The 20,767-nt window shown below is 38.2% G+C and overlaps 2 protein-coding genes and 1 long non-coding RNA gene across 5 annotated transcripts in view; 1 reads left to right on the top strand and 2 right to left on the bottom strand.

Annotated features, from left to right (window-relative positions):
* TRIM24 (tripartite motif containing 24) overlaps nt 1-1,200 on the top strand; it is a 92,319-nt gene extending 91,119 nt beyond the window's left edge. For all 3 annotated transcript variants that reach the window (XM_084896741.1, XM_084896742.1, XM_084896740.1), the window contains exon 19: nt 136-1,200. In XM_084896741.1, coding sequence (XP_084752867.1) covers nt 136-345 — 210 coding nt within the window. In that variant the 3' untranslated portion in view covers nt 346-1,200. The remainder of the gene's footprint in view (nt 1-135) is intronic.
* On the bottom strand, nt 1,058-10,511 carry LOC311629036. The gene is made up of 2 exons (XR_014796126.1): nt 8,028-10,511; nt 1,058-7,783 (listed from the first exon to the last, which is right to left on the bottom strand). It is a non-coding gene; the product is annotated as an uncharacterized lncRNA (long non-coding RNA).
* Nucleotides 10,512-14,924: 4,413 nt separating this feature from the next.
* SVOPL (SVOP like) overlaps nt 14,925-20,767 on the bottom strand; it is a 38,342-nt gene continuing 32,499 nt past the window's right edge. Inside the window, exon 11 of the mRNA XM_084896801.1 lies at nt 14,925-15,517. Within this exon, the coding sequence (XP_084752927.1) occupies nt 15,383-15,517 (135 nt within the window). The 3' untranslated portion in view covers nt 14,925-15,382. The remainder of the gene's footprint in view (nt 15,518-20,767) is intronic.

Here is a 20,767-nt window from a genome sequence, read left to right as displayed (position 1 = left end):
TATTTTTCCAAATTAATCCACTGGTATTCCTAATTTCAAGTTAAAAGGGAACAAAAATGTGAGACATTTACTACTTTTGGCTGTCTAAATGTTGGTATCAGTATTTTAATTCATATTTTTATTTTTACCCAACAGCCTGATTCAGAAGTAGCCAGTGCTGGTTTAAAGCTTGAAAGCTATTTCGAAGAACTTCTAAAAAACCTTTATCCAGAAAAACGGTTTCCTAAACTTGAATTCAAGAATGAATCAGAAGATAATAAATTTAGTGATGACTCAGACGATGACTTTGTACAGCCTCGAAAGAAACGCCTCAAAAGCGTAGAGGATCGCCAGTTACTTAAATAAGTAGCACCATTGGCGCGTGCTGGTTTTTAGATTTTTTTTTCTCAAAAATTATTTTGTAAATAATTTAACATCATTACAAAGAAGAATTTGTGACAATGTTGATCTATAATTTTTTGATGTTTACTAGATTTTGTTTTTCTTAACCCATTTTTTTAAACTTCTGATTAATAAAAAAAAGGGAAGGAGAGAGAAAGAAGAAAGAAGCACCACCAACAAAATAAAGACATTGTTCCTACTTTCTGGATTTCAAAACTGTAATCTAGAATGATTACTATAGAAAGGAAATAGACTTCGTGTGAATTCTAAGTTGAAATTTTAATGTGGTTTGGATGTGTGCATTAATCCATTTTTAGAAAATACCACTACTAATTATGGCCCAACCATGAGTTAGGTGTACTGTACTTAAGAACAGCTGGGCCACAGTGAAGTAACATGGATGGTTATAAGAGTTCTATTGTAGAATGCCTACTGGTGCAACAAGAACTAGATTAGACACCATTAAGAAGGCACCTATAGTCATGTAAGATGGCAATTGTATTAAAGAAAAAATGGGAAAACAAGTGTTTTTTATTTATTTTTTCTTGTCTGTAGAGATGTTTGGTATAGCAGATTTTCAAGGCCATTTTCATACATTTCTTAATTGAACTTCTTCCACTGAGAAAGTAAGTGAACACATTTGGTTTTACTGTATGTCTATCTGTGGTTTTGTTGCTTGTTTTAATTGTGCAGATGATCTTTATATGAAGACATTGTTAGCAGTATGGTTTTTAGTGGAACACCTGAAATATGAAATACAGTTGTGTGCAGTATTTGATGTGAGGATTTAAAAAAAAAAAAAATACACTCTGAAAGGGACTAGTTTTTGTTGTTTTTATCTGTCTTTATAATTCGGAATGAAAATGTATTGTGGAATTTGGGAACAGGAAATTGGTGAGAATTATAGTGAAATTTTAATTTTTTCCCCTGAAGCATCCTTTTCCTATTTTTAAGAGTCAGACTTTCAAATTGATTTTTGGATCTCACTTAATTCTGAATTTCATTTATATCTTTCCAATAAGATACAAAAGATGTCTTCTGAGGGCAAGCATATTCATTAATGGGCCAGACCTAGCTAATTTAACTGACATTCATTAATTCTTTATTGGTCAGTGTCAAAGAAGGAAACTAGATTAAAAGAGTGCCCCTTGCTAATTTAACATTTGATAAAATATTTACATATGAATTATTTTTAGTTTGCCAAAGTAAACCTTTATTTATAAAATACTAATTGACTGAGAACATTTTTCTCTTTAGGCTGATGGAATGAAAATGTAACTGTCTTTTTATTTATTTATTTATTTATTTATTGAGTTTTTTACAGAGAGGAAGGGAGAGGGATAGAGAGCGAGAAATGTCGACGAGAGAGAAACATCGACCAGCTGCCTCTTGCACGACCCCCACCGGGGATGTGCCCGCAACCAAGGTACATGCCCTTGACCGGAACCGAACCCGGGATCCTTCAGTTCGCAGACTGACGCTCTACCACTGAGCCAAACCGGTTTCGGCGAAAATATGGCTGTCTTGAAAGAATGTTACTTTTTGTAAGGTATCATCTTCCATGAATTAAACCTAGAGTACGTGATTTTATCCATGTAGCATGGCTTCCTAAAATGACAATTTGAAAATATTCTGTGGCTAATTGACTGGGTTTTCAGACATTGATAAAGATAAAATATGAGAGAAGAACTTACTAGCAATAGTGTCTCACTTTCTATATAGATTTAATGCTTTTCTAGAGTGTAAATTATGAATTAATAGTTAAAAAGTCTTAAATCTTTTCAAATTTGTATTCAGGTTAATTATGGTGGTGGTGGTAATGTTGTTTTGAATATGCATTTGACATTCTCCACAGACTGAACAAATTTTCATAATTGCATATATACCATTTAATTGTTTTATTTTGTACCAGCATTTGTTGCACACCAGATGTTGAGCTTTTAGTAGTAAGTTTATTGTTGGTATCTTAAAATATTGTTTTTCTGACAGTTTGTTATTCCATATTTGTCTTCAGAGTTGAAACAGGACAATAAAGATAAATTTTGAGAAGGATCACAAAGGGAAGTAGCACTAAACAGGAAACATATAATATTTTCTAAAGGCATCCAAGCCAGAATTTCTAACATACTCAAAACTTTCACTGATATATTCAGTGCCATATTAATCTTTTAAAACAGTATTTAAAGTAAGTCTTATTCTTTCCAAATAACATTCCGTGACACTTTCTGATTAAAGTCCTGTGACCATATTAACAGGCATCTATGATATATACTCAGGTGAATCCCAGCTAAGTATCCCTTAAATTCTAATAGACAGCTGTAAGATATCCTAACCGTATACACCTACTGAGCATCCTCCCAAAAGTTTAGTGCAATTCGAACAATCTTGGCCTAATAGAAGAACACTGCAGTGTTTACCTCTGACTCAAAAACTCCAGGAGATATCCCTCTGGATTTGGAAACAAGAGCCCAGTATCACACCTTTAATGGGGGCTTATGAACAAAGAAAGCATATGGGAGGTAGGATTTACTCAATTCCAGCTCATTGAAAGCTTTCCCAGATGCCAATCATTTGATCTTTCCAGCAATAAGGAAACCCAAGTGTACAGTCAGTGACTTATATGACCTTGGCAAAATGTATAAATGGACTGAGATATACCTAGCATATTAAATTCAAAATGTATTTGTACATCAGCATCTGGCAATGCAATCATTTTGTCCTTTGAATTAACAGGTCCTACCCACCTTTCCTGAATGGAGGGGTAGGAAATTGGAAAAGGCTAAGAGGAAATGTCCTCTTGCCTGGGTAGTTTTAACTTTCTTTTCTAAACTAAAGAGGCTCCACGTTTTACTACAACATAATGGTGTAGTTGTGACGTAACTTAGGAATGCTTTCAGAAAGTTTCGCTCCAAAAGGTGAGTAGTGGACAGACCTTTACTCTTTATGAAATTGCATTTTAAAGTCTTATGATGATGCAGTGTTTAAACTTTTGAATTTGGGTTTCATGGAGAGACTAGACAGTGAAAGAAGGAACTCCTCCTTTTGCTGAGCCCTGATCTACAAATGCATTGTCAAATGCATATTCGAATGTGAATCCCAAAAATAAGTTGCTTCATGTGATGAACAGAACATTTTTAGGTTTAAACTGAAGATATACTCATTTTCTGTTTATCTGCACTTGTTATGAATGAGAGAAATCAAGTGATCTGATTAGCCATTAAAATTATGGACATGATCATGAGTTCAACTATCTAATTTCTTATTGAAATAGAGCACCTCCTTTTAAATAATCATGTACATATTTTTTAAGTCTTTTATAACCTCATGTAAATTTATAGTTGAAGTCTTTTTACAAACATATCGCCCTGTCATTTGGGTGTGAATTTACTAAGTCATAATTCACATGCTGGTGGCTCATGTTTTTGAGTGAGAATAATGCTAGCCAATCAGATCACAATTTCTATCTCCATGGAGATTTTGCTTATTGTGAAGGACATCTGAGATATAGTCCTTGTTTGTTTGCTTGTTTAATTTTAGAGAGCCAACTGGTGCTTTGTTTTAATAAAAATAAGCATCAATTGATTTTTACTATGAATATTTTACCACAACAAGGATTTTTTTAATGAAAAACTATGTTGTTCAGTAGAATTTAAACTAGTTTGAGTCTGCCTTCTGTACTTAATCTTTGTGTTTCTCTGTAAAATTGATACATAGGGACAAACTACTAATTCATAATAATAGGAAATTTTAAAATTCTAACACAGGTATTTCACCACTTGAAGGGAGTGAAAAATATCTTCAAATGCTGATTTCCACTTTTCTCCCCCCAAAGAGAAGCTATTGGCTCAGTGGTTGAGCATCAACCTATGAACTAGGAGGTTACGAGTTTGATTCCTGGTCAGGGCACATACCCAAGTTTGGGGCTCGATCCCCAGAGTGGGCGTACAGGAGGCAGCCAGTCAATCGATAATTCTTATTGTTTCTGCCTCTCCCTCTCCTTTCCTTTCTGCAATAAATAAAAAATATATTTTAAAAGGCGGGGATGGGGATATGAGGAACTGTTGGGGGAGGAGGATGTTATACAAAGTACGAGTGATGATTTTTACAAGTCACTTTGAAAATTTACCTATATTAATTTTACCTAAAACGTTAGAAAGTTTTGATTCACAGAAATAACTTCTTACAACTTACTATTGGATATTTAATAGATCTTATTTGATGGGGATGAGAACAGCCTTCTATTTGATTTGTAAATGAGTTTTTAAATAGAATAAGTAGGTCCTAATTTGAGTCCTAAAAATATCCTTTCTTAGAAGTTATGTTAAATATTGCAAAAATTTTTTCTGACACTTTAAAACAGCCTTTCTTCTCTAATACATTTAAAAGTTGTTGATAAAAGAATGTTCAAATCTGCAGAAAGCTCTATCAGAATTTGAGCCAAGATTTGAGGACATTCCCTAAAGCAAGATCTTCCCCCCTCCCCCCCCTTTTTTTTAAAATATATTTTATTGACTTCTTAAAGAAAGGAAAGGAGAGGGATAGAGAGTTAGAAATATCAATGAGAGAGAAACATCGATTCAGCTGCCTGCTGCACACTCCCCACTGGGGATGTGCCCTCAACCAAGGTTCATGCCCCTTGACCAGAATCGAACCTGAGATCCCCGAGTCCGCAGGCTGACGCTCTATCCACTGAGCCAAACCTGTCAGAGCTAAAGCAAGATCTTAACAGACAGAAAATGCTGTAGAGGATGGCAGTTTAGCAGCTTATTTTATACATTTAGAATTAGGAGAAAACGTAAGGGAGATTGATTGTATGGAATCTGTTGGTGGTACATTAAAAAGGAAAGAGAAAGCAACCCGTGGAAATGGAGAGAAACATGCTTCCTTTTACATTGGTGGGTACAGGAGAGTTAATTAACATTTACAGCACATAGAGATAGTATGCCGAAACAAGATAACAATGAAGTGTTACGTTGTCTCCAGAGTAGGTGGTTGTGCCTTAGAGGGGTCTGGAAAAGAAAATTACTTGACCATTTCAAAGGTATGTTATCCTAGATGCATAAGAACAATGAACAGGGCTCTCCTTAGGTAAGTGATTGACTTGCTAAGGAAGCTGTAGTCCTGGCTAAGCTCGTGGGGTCTACTGTGCAGTCCCTTTTTGTTCACAAAGTTGTCTGCCGTGTATCAGGAGACCTGTGAGTATGAATCCTTTGCCTATGTTCTGTAATGCCTTTAATCCCAGTGAGCCAGAAAATTGAGTCAGGAATCTTGCCATTGAAAATGACTGAATCCAGGTTTGATTGTTTTAGGGAGGGAATAAAATACATGGGTCAGCCAGGTTAAGGACTTTTCCCACTTGGAATAGCAATATACTGACCTGAGAAGTGGCACATCCCCAAAGAAGATAAGTGTCCTTAAAAGGAGAGGAGAAATGGCAAGACAGGAACAACATTCAGAGGGCCACCAGTTGCCACTTCGACAGTGATTCTGGTTCTCTAATCTGCTTGTATTAGGCATGTGTTAAAAAAGATCAACTACAAAAAGTCCAAAATAAAGGTTTTGGCATTTATATTACAGGAGTTTTTGCCAGTATAGACTATGCTTTTAAAGAGTTCCAGAAATTCCCCTCTATATGTCATTTGATTCAGACAAATTCAACCTCTATCATATTACATAAAATAAAATATGCTTGTACTGAGATTCCACTTATATTATTACTGTTTCCAGTACTTCAACGAGTATTGTCTTGTTTTTTTCCATAGGCTGTGAAAATCAACCCAAAAACATTGATAGGTGATAGGAAATTTATTGACTTTCATTTCTACTAATGACCAATAGTAGAAATGTAAACAAAACACATTTATCAAGGATTTCTCAAATTTAGTGTTCAATTAAATTTGTTGTTAGAGTTTTCTGGTCATTTAGTGTCTTCTAGGAATTCTGGTTGCTAGACAGTGCTGAACAACATCACAAAGTTCCTTAAGTCTGGACAACCCCACAACTATTGAAAGTTCCTGAATTTGGGAAGGTGCTTGAGCATCAGGTTTGTCATTGGTTGGCTCTGATTTTAATTATAAATGGCTGCTGTAAGCTTTGAAATAAAAAATTTAAAAAAATTTCAATTACCATTGACATACCAGAGAGGAAAGGAGAGGGAGAAAAAGATAGAAACATCAATGATGAGAGAGAATCATAAGGCGGTAATTTTTGTTTCTTAATCCCTTTACCTTTTTTTCACCAATTCCACCAACTCTTTCTGACACCCATCAATTTGTTCTCGGTATCTGAGAGTTTGTTTTGTTTGTTCACTTATTTTTTTTTTTTATTTTAGATTCTACATATAAGTGAAATCATATATTTGTCTTTTTTCTGTATGACTCATTTTACTTAGCATAATACCTCTAGGGCCATCCACGTAGTCATAATTGGTAAGATTATGACTGAGTGATGTTCAATTGTACATACGGACCACATCATCTTTATCCAATGGTCAATAGACACTTAAGTTGCTAACATATCTTGACTATTGTAATAATAATGCTGCAATGAACATACCTTATTTTTAGTAAAATCTTACTTTTTATTTATTGTTGCCAGTGTTACATATGTCTCCTCTTCCCCTCCCCACCATTGACCACCTCAAGCCCATCCCCCCCCCCCCCAGGCCTTCATCCCCCCACCATATATGCATGACCTCATCTATGTCCATGGGCATGCATATATGCATGGGTTAATTATCTCCCACTCACCCACCTTCCCCTGCCTTCCCTCCCAATATTTCTACACACTGTTCCATGTCTCTGGATCCATTCCGTTCATCAGTTTATTTTGTTTCTTAGATCCTATATCTGCCTTGAGATCATGTCTTTCTCTGACTTATTTCACTTAGCATGATACCCTCCAGGCTCTCCCCCCCCCCCCCCAAATGCTGTCTCAAATGGTGAGGGATCCTTTTTACACACACACACACACACACTTGCATAGTAATTCATGGGGTAAATGTACCACAGCTTTTTATCCACTCATCTACTGATGGGCACTTGGGCTGTTTCCAGATCTTAGCTATTATAAATAGGGCTGCTATGTACATAGGGTTACAGACTAGTCCATTCTTTCTGATTGGTATTTTGGATCTCTCATATGTTCCCAGAATGCATCACTGGGTCAAATGGCAGTTCTATATTTAATTTTGTGAGGAAACTCCATACTGTTTTCTATAATGGCTTCTTTATTGGTCTGAATCCCCACCAGCAGAGTATGTACTAGGGTTCCCTTTTCTTCACATCCTTGCCAGGAGTTAGTCGATGGCAACCAGTCTAACAGATGTGAGGTGATATCTCATTGTTGTTTTAATTTGCATCTCTTTGATGATCAGTGACTGTGAGCATTTTTTCATAGGTCTCTGGGCCATCTATATGTCCACTTTATTTTTTTTTTATATTTTAAAAAAATATATTTTATTGATTTTGTACAGAGAGGAAGGGAGAGGGAGTTAGAAACATCGATGAGAGAGAGAGTCATCGATCAGTTGCCTCTTGCACACCCCCTACTGGGGATATGCCCGCAACCAAGGTACATTCCCTTGACCAGAATCGAACCCGGGTCCCTTCAGTCCCCAAGCCAACGCTCTATCCATTGAGCTAAACCGGTTTCGGCTGTATGTCCACTTTAGAGAAGTGTCTATGTCCTTTGCCCATTTATATTATTTGCCTGCCTTTTGTTAAGTTGTATGAGTTCCTTATATAGTTTGGATATTAACCCTTTATCAGATGTATCATTGCCAAATATGTTCTCCCAAACTGGGCTCCCTTTTCATTTTGTTGATTTTTTTTGCTCTGCAGAAGCTTCTTATTTTTATGTAGTCCCATGTGTTTATTTTCTTAGTTTACTTTGCCCTAGGAAATGTATCTGTAAACATATTGTTACAAGAGATGTCTGAGAGCTTTTGCCTATGATTCTAGGATTTTTATTTCATAGCTTACATTGAAGTCTTTTATCCACTGTGAGTTTATTCTTATGTATAAGTTGGTGATCTAGTGTTTTTGTGTTTCGTTTTGTTTTTGTATGTATCTGTTCAAATTCTAACACCATTTATTGAAGGACTGTCTTGACTCCATTGTCTGTTCCTGCCTCCTTTGTCAAATATTGAGTGTAATGGCTTGGGTTAGTCTCTGTTCCGTTCCCTTGATCTATAAGTCTGTTCTTGTGCCAGTACCAGACTGTTTTGAAAACAGTGACTTTGTAGTAAACTTGGTATCCAGTATGATGATCCTGTCAACTTTGTTCTTTCTCAAGATTGTTGAGGCTCTATTTAACAAACTTTTAACAGTAAAGCAGGCAATCTACAGTCCTAAGGGTCCAGAAAACTGCAACATGGAGCAGAATGTAGGAAGCTTTTATAGAATGAAAAATAAACAACAAAGAAGAAACAAAGGCCTAGATTGGCTTGGCAATTTGGAACTGGCTTGCTGGTTCTAGTGGATTTCTGGTCAAGCGACGACTTTCCAGGGACCGCAACCTTGGGCCTAGAAATTTATTTCAACAGCCCCCACTCCCTTCGGCCATCCTCTCGACTATTCAAAAGGTTTGTGTTTATTTTTAATATACTAGTGTGTCTCAAACTTTTGAGAGAACACAGTAGCAACCATTATTAATACCCACAATTTGCAGTATGCTCCTGAGCCAAGGTTCCTAAACCAACTAGAACCAAGTCAAGAAATGATTCCAAAGAGGAGGATACATTTTTTAAGCCAGTTGTCTTGTTTGTGTATTTCGTGTAACTGTTTGCCAGAATTATTCTGCAAGCTTGTTTTAGAGAAACTGAGGCATTAGAAATCAGAGTAAGTGTGTGTTGAAGGTTGGATTACCCTCCTTTGTAATGGCCTGGCGTGAGTGAACAAAGGCATCTTCCTAGGTTAAAGAGAATAAAAAGTTGACAGAAGAGTTATACTTCTATGGTGTAAAAATTAGGGAATGGATGGTCAAAGAGGGAATGGAGAAACCGTTCTTGGTCCTCCTGGGAAGCAGTAGTTGACCTCGATGTTGGCTACGTCTCTTCCTAGTCAATTTGATTTTGAGGTCTATTGTTTACAAAGTACCAGAAGTCAGGTAGAGCATTCTTCAGTTATGAAATATACACCTCAGATTTTGACACCTTGAAATTTGGCAGTGATGTCAGTAAAGAGTATGTAGGATCTTTTCCATGAATTTTACTTTTGCAAAAGGACTGGAGTAAAAAAAAAACTGTAAATGACAGAAGGCTATATAATTGACTTGACAAGGAAATGGTTATTTCTGTGATGTAACGAAATACCAGGATATACCTGGTTTTTAGGAATTTTATACAGTTTCTAAAATCACTTAACTTATACCCATACAAATATAACTTAAGAAAGTTAAATAAACATTTAACATATCAAATAAGCTTAATTGGTTTAACATTTCTCTTTTACAGTTGACCTTTGAACATGGGTTTGAACTGTGTGAGTCCACTTATATAGATTTTTTTCAATACTGTAAATGTATTGTCCTTATGATTTTCTTAACATTTTCTTTTCTCTAGCTTACATTTTAAGAAAATACAGTATATAATTCATATACTTTTTATAACATACGAAATCTGTTAACTGTTATTGGTAAGGCTTCTGGTCAATAGTAGGCTACTAAATTTTGGGGGAGTCAAAAGTTATATATGGATCTTTAACTGCACCCCTAACCCTTCCTGGAACGTCTCCAGTTAATTCGAAGTAAACAAGTCTTTAGAATTTGATTTGGGGGAGTTTATTTTGATGAAAACCTTTGCTTTCCAGGCCGATTTCTTAAAAGCTAGGGAAAAAAACTTTATCTGCATTTTTCTTCTTCTTTAGGTATTATAGGTGTACATATCTTACCATTGCCTCCCCCCACCCCAGAGTTTTGCGTCCATTTGGTTATGTTTATATGCATGCACACAAGTCTTTCAGTTGATCTCTTATCTCCCCCACCTCTCTAACCTTCCCGCTGTAATTTAACATTCTGTTTGATGCTTTACTGTCTCTGTTTCTATCTTTTTGTTCAACAGTTTATAATTTTATTATCCATAAAAATTTTGTCCTTTTAACATAAATATTTTAGTTTTACACCATTGTGCTTTTTAATTTTTTTTTTTTTTTTTTTTTTTAATCCTTAGTGGAGATTTTTTTCATTGATTTTTTTTTTTTGGGGGGGGGGCGTGGAAAGGGGTGAAGGGGAGAGAGAAACATGTGAGAGAGACACATTGCTCGGTTGCCTCCTGGCCAGGGCCTGGGATCGAACAAGGTATGTGCCCTTGAAAGGGAATCAAACTCATGACCTTCTGGTGCTCTGGGCTGGCATATACTGGTCAGAGCTGTGTTTTGTTTTTTTGGGGTTTTGGGGGGTTTTTTTTGCACCATTGTACTTTTGATATTAAAACTAATTTTTTTTAAAGCTTGTATCCATTCTAGTCTTAGCCAACTTGGTCACACAGAAAAATTTCTTTTCCACATTCTACAACTTCTTTTTTATATCCATTTGGATTTTACTTAGGTTTCCTCTCTTGACCAAGAGAGCAGACTTTAGTAAGGATTCTCACTCTTCTCACTCTTCACCAGATTCTGCTAATTTTCCCAGCACCCCATTTTCAGGTTCCTTAATGAGTAGAGTTTAAAGTACAGGGATAGTTCTGATATCAACCAGAATTTGGCAAGGTTTTCCTTTTAGTTTTACCTGGCTGTTTAAGGGAGTCATCAGTTTAGGGGAGAGCCATATGGGGGTCTGCCTTTGAGTTGATATGAGTGTTGAAGCTACATGTGGCTCTTTGGCCCCTTGAGTGTGACTCTTCCACAAAATAGCATGGCCTGGGCAAGTCTCCTTTGAAGAAGTGACATTAGAAGAAGTGTAAAAAATCTGGCTCTCAAAAGAAATTTCAATCGTCGTACTGTTGATATTTGGCTCTGTTGACTAATGAATGAGTTTGCCGACCACTGTGTTAGAGTATTAGTGGAATGTAAGGATAGAGGGGAATAGGAGGACTCACATAAGTCTTGTGTGGTTTTTTTAAATTTTATTTTATTACTGGTTTCAGAGAGGGAGAAGGAACCACCGACCAACTGCCTCTGGTCCACTGGGGACCGAGCCTGCAACCCGGGCAAGATGCCCTTGACCAGAATCAAGCCCCGGACCTTTCAGTCCACAGGCTGACACTTCATCCACTGAGCCATACCAGCCAGGGCACATCTTGTGTCTTTTATTTAGCCTTTTGGAATTTTGAATCCTTTGTGGGGGAGGAGGGGTCATGTGCATACCAACTAAAATAGACATTCCATTCTGGTTGATCTGGAAACCCTTACTTTCATGTGCACTTCGTAAGGAAGTGATCTTACCTAACTAGAACATTTGCCATAATGGTCATTGTAATGTTAGGTTGTTGCAGTAAGAGTTTGCCATTTTTGTAGAAATCCACAGTTGATAATTTTGTATGGTCCTCAAATGATGTTATAAATATCCAGATGGCCCTTAGCAGAAAAAAATGGCTCCTCACCTCAAAGCCCAATGAATATCTAAGAGGGATGTGCCACGGGGCTGGGGATTGTGTGGTGTTTTGCAGTGTACCACATTGCATGGAATTTTTCTTGGAGGTTAGTAGGTGAACTATCAATAATTTCAATCTAATGTATTCCATTACCAACTTATCGTAGCAGAGAAGGCTTAGATTTTAGTGGCGAGTACTCTAATATCTCACAAGTGTTTGACCTGTACCCACCATTTTTCAGCTTTGGCCTCTGAGATTCCTATTAACAATAGATTTATTATTCCTTTCCTGAGAAGCTTTCTTTATAGTGTCAGACACCCTAATGGCTTTTAATTGTTTGGTGTATGCTTATATTTTGTTGTGCTATTGGTTAAAACAATCTTAATTTAGTTCCCCAAGTCTCGTAGTAGTTTAGTTTATGCTGTGGCTTGAGTTTCCTAACAGTCACCACCTACCGCAGATTCCCACTATAACTGTCCTGGAACCTTCCCGGAAACAGTAGTTTAAGATAAAGTGTTTAGATTGGAGACATATATACAAGGGAGTGGAGCTCAAATCCAAGAGTGACTTACCAACGGCCCTCAGCTTTGACGAGAGGAACAGTGAACTCAAAAGGTTCAGTGGGCTCCTAGTCTTGTTGTCCTACAGGCCGTTAGCAGTCAACTTCCATCCTTGTCACCAAAAACTGTTTAAAGAAGACAATTTAGGTGTTTCAAAAAAACTTTATTTTAAACACTTGCTGAAGCAGGTAGTCTACAGTTCTAGGGGGTCTAAGGACTGGGGCAGGAGTTTTTTAAAGGATAAAGAATAAGGAACAAAGTATGAAGCCCAGAGTTGGGTGGCTAATTACAGTATATTTCTGGTCAAGCAGAGCATTTATAGGGACACAAAATTTATTCAAGGTTTGGTTTGTTGATGTGGTACCCCAGGCAAGAGTAGTCTTCATTTGGGCCTAGAAATTTATTTCAACAAAATTCAGCGTATGGCCTACTTTTACACAGCCTCAGAGCAAACTGTTTTTCACAATTTTGAAGGCTTGTGGAGGAGAAAAAAGCAACAGATCATATGCAGTGCACCAAGCCTAAAATATTTACTGTCTGCCCCTTTACAGAAAATGCTTCCTTGCTTAACGCCGTCTGTGCCTGTGGTTAAATAGGAATGACTTGCACTCCTACTGAAGCAGGGGTATAAACCCTCTCCTATGCAGTTTGTTAGGGCAGGGACACCAGTGTGGCTGCAACAAGTGTTTCTAGTGCAGAATAGGGTGAGTAGGTGAGCCAGGCCTTGGGAGCCCAATTCCTGAGGACTTCACAATAAGTCTGAACAGTAACAAAAGACAAAATACAAATGTGAAAACCTTGGTGCTTCCTTTCTACGGCATATCTAACCTAGTAGAGTGGCATGTATGGGATCATGCAGCAACTAACTGTTCAACAAAGGGCAGGCAGTTGGATGGTGTGGGTAAGCTTGCTGCACTCTTCATTTATCACATGAGAATGAGATTCCACAATAAATTGAGAATAGGAAAAAAATGGGGAAAATTGTTTTTTCTCAGGTTCTTGATGATTATATACAAGGCTCATATTAACTTAAACATTATTTGAACATTATTTATGAATAAGCAATTTTCATTAATAAACGAGGTCACAATTTTAATAAATATGCTAATGAATAAATATGCTAATTTATATTGTAAGTTTGACTATTTTGAAAGTTTTAATGATACCATACCAAGTTCTTATCATAGTATATATGTTGTTTGTCTTAAGTGAATAATTCTCAAAGTTGGGACTTGATGTCAAGGAAGAAAAGCCACCTTCCCTCTCTCAGACATACCTTTTCAAGTATACTTCATACAAGTTCTAGGTGTTTTGGCTCTTTGGGAAGAGATCAATATGCAGTTAACCTACCTTATTCTTGTGTGCCTTATTTAAAAAAAATAGAATCAGTTTTTTAATTACCAAGTAGGTACAGAAATAAAACCAGGTTGTTTAAAATGTACCACAACTCTTTGGAAGATAAAATGCATTTTTCTTCTTTGGCAGACAGAGGTTTTCGGATCTTCATTTAATTTGCTAGAAAAATAATTTTATTTAATAGGTCAATACATTTAAAGTCTTCCATTCATACTCAGCTGTCTGGCACTAGAAACTAGTAATAGAAGCCTCTTATTAAAATTCAAAGGAATTTACCTTTGTGTACTTGGAAATGGAATGGTTGCTGTGCATTTTAGTCACCATTCAGAAAAGTCCGGTTATATAATACCCTCTTTCAAGAGTTTTTTTCCAAATTACCAGGCTCATCAAAATGAATAATTCTAAAGTAGTGTTACTACTATATATATAGGGGCATGTTCCTTTATATAAGTTACTCAACTTACCTTTGCTTTAGTTTCCTCTTTTGTGTGAGGATATGATAATCCTTCATGTAAGATTAAAAGGAATCAGGGATCATGGAATGGATTACCTTTCCTACTATGGAACCTAAACACCGCCCTAAACTCATAATTATATGACAGGTTATCTAATCTGTGATTAAAATGTATATATTATCTTACAGATAACCTAAGGTATTTAAAAATAGAGTTGATATTTTTCCCTAGGTCCAAAATATGCTAAAGTGGTGGTGGTGTTTGTTGTTTTTTTTTTTTTTTACTTAAAAGTGCCTTCCTTATATCTACTCACAGACAACAAAATGTATCAGTACTAATATTAACCTAGTGTACTATGAATAGAACACGGGAGAGAACAAGTCGCATTCAGCCCGAGAAGCAGCATGACTGAACAGCCTCATTTAGGGGCAGCAGTTCAAGATCAAACCCAACTGCCCCCCCCCCCCCATACATATATGCACACGCACACCCCTACATCCAGCAATAAGCTTCATGTTCACAGCAGGAGAACACCGGGGCCACCACCTGGACTTTGATAAGGTCACAGGGATAGGAGAGGCCCTGTCCTCTACAGCTTGGCCCATGGAGCATCCCTTATACTTTGGTGCATTGTGTTCTAGGTGCTTTGTGAAATGCAGTGAGCAGTCAGTGTCTACTGGCTGTTAAGTGCAACTGGCACACCTGAAGCTTTCGACTCACCACTGGGGAAAGGGAGCTGGACTAGTGTGTCAACACCATGGTTCTAAGGGCAACACAAACACCTATTTCTGCTCCTTGGGCCGCCCTTGGCTCTGCAGCAATGCTTACATCAAGGTGGAAACGTGGGAAGGGTAGAATGCTGAGGCCTCAACAACTATCATTCACCATGGTCCCTGGATCCAGCTATAACTTTCGCCGAAAGCAGGTTTGAGGTGGATAATCAGTTACTTTTGTGCTGCTCAAAGTTACATGTGGGGGAAATGGATACCCCCCCCCCTTTTTTTGACACACTAAATTATCGGTGTTAGCCCATGAATAATCATAAAGGATGTTATACTCCAAGTTCATTTCTTTGTTCTAAAAGTGGGGCTGGGGGGTTTTTAGATCCCTGCATCACTTACCTGTAGGGCCCGACCTTTGGTCTCAATGGGCAGGGTAAAGGCTGAAATGGCGCACACAACGCAGACGGATGAGAAAAGACACAGGGCCCCCAGCAACGATGCGCTCATCAGAACCTGCACATCACAAAGAATTAATTAATTGTGCCCCAGGCACTTCTATACTGATCCTTCAAAGGGGAAAGGACTCACCAAACATAAATGAAGATTCTTTATAGCTATTCTGTGTTGTGCTTTGTGGGATTCCTCCATGAACAGGAACTGGCAATATGCATTGGCCAGCTTACACTTAAGCTGTCAGACCTGAGTGACCACTTGTCCAAAGTCACATACAGACTCCTAACAGCTCAGTGCTCTTACCACCACTTAGGTCCTCTCGAGATACGCAGTTTGAGAACCTGCCCTTTGCGCTGGTCTGTGGCCTTCCAGAACGGTAAATAATCCCATTTGGCATGCAATAGAACCCATGATATTAGCCTCATTATTTTGTAGTTGGTCTATGTATTATTTCTGGTTTTATTTCCCAAAATAAAGTACATACACTTTTTCCTGAAACAGGTATTATATAAGTGTGTGTTTGTGTGTGTGTCCATCTAGATATAAGGGAGGGAAACCGGGCTCAGAAAAAGGAAAAGATGCAGGAACCAAGAGACTGCGCAGCCTGAATCATGACCAGATCACAAAATAGTTAGGGATGTGTCTAACTTCTGCCATTGCTGCCCCTTTTATTATTGGACATCAAAATTCTTACCACCCACAAAATGAACTTTAAACTCTCCCCACCTCATATCCTTTGCACCAGATTCGAAGTCCTAGGTGGTGTGGCACCCTGATGGGCCAGTCGAGTTTAGCTCACAAACTGCTCAACCAGCTGGGGTCAGGGAGAACAACTGCTTTGCTGTCTTGGTTTCCCTAGAACACAGGCTCTGCTTCCTGGCAGGACTTGAACAGTCCAGTGGATGCTACTGGATAGTCTCCCAGTGAATTCCTTTCTATGTTAACCAGAGTAATTTCTGTTACTTGCAAGTGAGAATTCTGAGTAATACTTGCTTTTAAAAAATCATCTGGGAAGTTTGTTAAAGTGCAGGTTTCAGGCCCTACTCCAAAATCACTATATCAAAAAGATCTGGTAAAAGCCCATACCAGGGACAAAGAGGGCATCCTATATAATAACAGGGTAATATGCAAATTGATGCTAACAGAGGAAAAACTGGTCACTATGACATGCACTGATCACCAGGGGGCAGACGCTCAATGCAAGAGCTGCCCCCTGGTGGTAGCTGGTGCCTCCCACGCCTCCACAGTGCTAAGGATGTCTTCAGCTTAGGCCTGCAGTCAGACATCCCCCGAGGGCTCCCGGGCTGCCAGAGGGATGTCTGTCTGCCAGTTTAGGCCGGGCTGAGGGACCACCCCCTGCTGAGAGCATGAATTTTTGTGCACCGGGCCTCTAGTTACCTAATAAAAATTTCAGTCCACCAAGACAACAATCCTAAAGATTTATACACCAAACAAGAGCCTCAAAATGCATCGAGTAGCCCTAGATGGTTTGGCTCAGTGGATAGAGCACTGGACTGCAGACTAAAAGGTCCTGGGTTTGATTCTTATCAAGGGCACATGCTTGGGTTGCGGGTTCAATCCCTAGTAGGGGGCATGCAGGAGGCAGCCGATCAATGATACTCTCATCAATGTTTCTATCTCTTCCTCTGAAATAAAAATATATTTTTTAAAAATGCATCCAGTAAAAACTGAAAGGAGAAATAGATAAATCCACATGCAGTTAAATCCACATGCAGTTAGAGATTTCAGTGCCTCTCTCTCAGCAATTGATAGAACTAGATATAAAATAAGCAGGGATATAAACAAAATAGCCTAAACCAGTTTGGCTCAGCGGTAGAGCCTCGGTCTGCGGACTGAAGGGTCCCGGGTTCGATTCCGGTCAAGGGCATGTACATTGGTTGCGGGCACATCCCCAGTAGGGGGTGTGCAAGAGGCAGCTGGTCGATGTTTCTCTCGACGTTTCTAGCTCTCTAGCTCTCTATCTCTCTCCCTTCCTCTCTGTAAAAAATCAATAAAATATATATTTAAAAAATAATAAAATAAAAAACAAAACAAACAAAAAACCCTAAGTAACGCTAATGGATTTTCAATCAAAATCTCACTAGGATTTTTAAAAATCAATTTTTGGGAAAAATTGTTTCTGTAATTAATTTGAAAGAAAAAAAAATCTGAAAACATGTCTGGGCGATAGGAAAGTCTGAGGGAGGTTTTTAGCCTAAAAGATATTAAAAGTTTCCGTCATTAGCAGTGTGGTTGGTGCCAGAATAGATGCAAGAATCTATGGAAATCTAACTTATAATAGGGGCGTAGTAAGTCAATTGCGATGAGCCAAAACACAAGGATGATTAATGGCCCGGCACAACCAGCCAGGCGTTTTGTTGCTTTTTAAAGCTGGATCCTTACTTCAGGCCTTAAGCATAAGTTGGCTTTCAGTGTTTCAGAAATATGGATAAACAAGTGATGAAGGCCATTAAGCATGACACAAACCATTAACACAAATGAAAATAGTTGGTAAAAAAATTTAAATTTTGCATGCTGAAAAAAAAAAAACAGTAAAAATAAAGTAAACCACAAACAATAAATATCTACATTATAGTAATAAATGGCTAATAGCCTGTGAGAAAATTGCAAATCACATTAAACAATTTACAAAAAAAAAAAATACAAATGGATAATAAAAGGTGCTCAGCCTTACTAAAAAAAGGAAAAAATTACAGATTAAGATGATATAATGTATTTTGTACCATATTTTTTAAAATATATATATATTTTATTGATTTTTTTACAGGGAGGAAGAGAGAGGGATAGAGAGTTAGAAACATCAATGAGAGAGAATCATCGATCAGCTGCCTCTTGCACACCCCCTACTGGGGATGTGCCCGCAACCACGTTACCAGAATTGAACCTGGGACCCTTCAGTCCTCAGGCTGACGCTCTATCCATTGAGCCAAACCGGTTTCAGCTATTTTGTACCATATTAATAAGGCTTAAAAGAAAAGGTTACTATCCCTTTTGGTGATGATGGAAACAGGGATGCTTAACAATGGTTAATACGTTATATCATGAAATGCATAAAATTTTTAAAAATGAAATTTGACAAGGTCATCACAATTTAAAATATGTACATCCTTTGACCTAAAAATGACCCAGTAGAGCTTTTCTAAAAATTCTGCTTTTCCCTCAGACATACTCCATTCATTCTCATGTCTGTGTCCTATTGTAGAGCCCTCCCACCACCTGTACTAGCATTAGCAGACCGCCCTCATCAGTCTCCTTTCCCTATTTTATGTTTGCATAGCACATAGCATTACTCATATCTGACATTAATTAGCTGTCCCATGTCCCTTCGCCACTACAGTGTAATTTTAAAGAATCGGGGACCTTCACTTGTCCAGTATCTGGAACATAAAGCTCATTGACTATGTGTTGAATAACACAGTTGCACATGCACAAACGTGCAGGGTGCATGACGCTCGTTGTCCCCTTGTAAAACCCTAGAGAAATAACACAGAAGCAACTTACTCATAAACAAGGTAATGACTGACTATGGCATATCCACATAGTGGAGATCTATGCACCACCTAGAACTTAAAAGAATGAGCATGTACTGACATGAAGCAATTGATGAGAAAACGCAGTTGCAATACATAGATATCATATATAATAAAGAGCTAATTTGCAAATGGTCACCGCGCCCTGGAGCCGGCTCCGGGATACCTGAGGCCAAGCCCTCTGCCCCAGTGCCAGGGCCAGGGGAACTGAAATTGTTCCCCCACCCCCACCCCAGTAGGGCTTGATGGGGGACCTGAGGCCATGTGTCCCCCCACCAACCCCAGCGCCAAGGGACCTGAGACTGCACCCCCGCCCTGTGGGGCTTGATGGGGATGGGGCCGACTGGGTCTGGGTCTCGTGTGATTTTGAAGTGCGTGAGGGTGGAAGGGACTTGACTCTGGCGCACTCCAGACTCTGACAGGAGGGAGATTTTCATATACATTTTACTAATTTTCTTTCATCTCTGACACTTCTATTATAGAGAAAGGGCAAATAGCAATATTAAAATATTTCCTCGAATTAATTTCCTTTTAATGTGCATGAATTTTGTGTACCAGGCCACTAGTATGTATATATAAATATGTAGATGTATGGGTAGGTGTTATACACGTGCCTGTCTACACACACACACACACACACACACACAAAGTAGAAACACACTAAATATGTAAACGCATCTATTTGATGGCTACTGACAGCCTTTAAGCCTCATCCTCTTCTCTTTCCCTTGTTCTCCAACTTGTGGATAAATTTATAAAAAAGCCTGAGTGCTCCTTCGTTTGGCGCTGGCAGGAGATTTGAATTACACAAGCCCCTGCCCTAGCATGGGAACGCTCCTTCTAACCAAAACAGAAACCCAGGCAATCTGCTTTCCTTGCCCTCAAGCCATTTCCTCCCTCAGAGTCCTGAAATATGTATGTAATTAAGAAGTATATCAACACTTTTACATACATCTCTGTGTATATAATACATACATTATAAATATAAAAAATACATATTCACATTTACATGTATACAAATACTACCACTGGTACACAGGCACACCAAGAGAGAGAGAAATCTATGCCTGGAAAAGCATCTGGAAGAACATATCCCAAACTATTAAGAGAGACAGTTGTTATCTCTGATGATCAAATTACAAGGAATTTTTCCTTTCTTGGTTCTACATTTCTGTATTTGGAGGTTCACAACAAACATTTTTATATTCAGAAAAAACATCCCAAATGATCACAAACCTTGTTAATATAAATAACCACTGAACTGTACTTCTGACTCAAGTAAAATAAAAAGCTAATAAATCTAAAAAATTAGTGTGAAAGAATTCATAAAAACAAAGCCTAAATGAATAAATTAAAAACAGAGATAGGCAGACTTGATAAACTGATCCAAGAGCTATTTTAGAAAAAATAAAATAAATAAAGCTAGCTATGTGAAAAAACATAGCTACTGGTGTGGCTCAGGAGTTGAGCATTGACCTGTAATTGAACCAGAAGGTCAACAGTTCAATTCCCAGTGAGGGCACATGCCTGGATTGTGGATTAGAGTCCCCAGTAGGCCGAAACCGGTTTGGCTCAATGGATAGAGCGGCGGCTTGGGGACTGAAAGGTCCTGGGTTCGATTCCGGTCAAGGGCATGTACCTTGGTTGCGGGCGTATCCCCAGTGGGGGGTGTGCAAGAGGCAACTGATCGATGTTTCTAACTCTGTATCTCTCTCCCTTCCTCTCTGAACAAAATCAATAAAATGTATATATTTTTTTA

This window comes from Pipistrellus hanaki (genome assembly GCF_964339955.1).
Source record: "Pipistrellus hanaki genome assembly, chromosome: 10".
NCBI lineage: Eukaryota > Metazoa > Chordata > Mammalia > Chiroptera > Vespertilionidae > Pipistrellus > Pipistrellus hanaki.
Note: the sequence above shows the minus strand (reverse complement) of the source record. Positions and strands in the feature narration are given on the sequence as shown.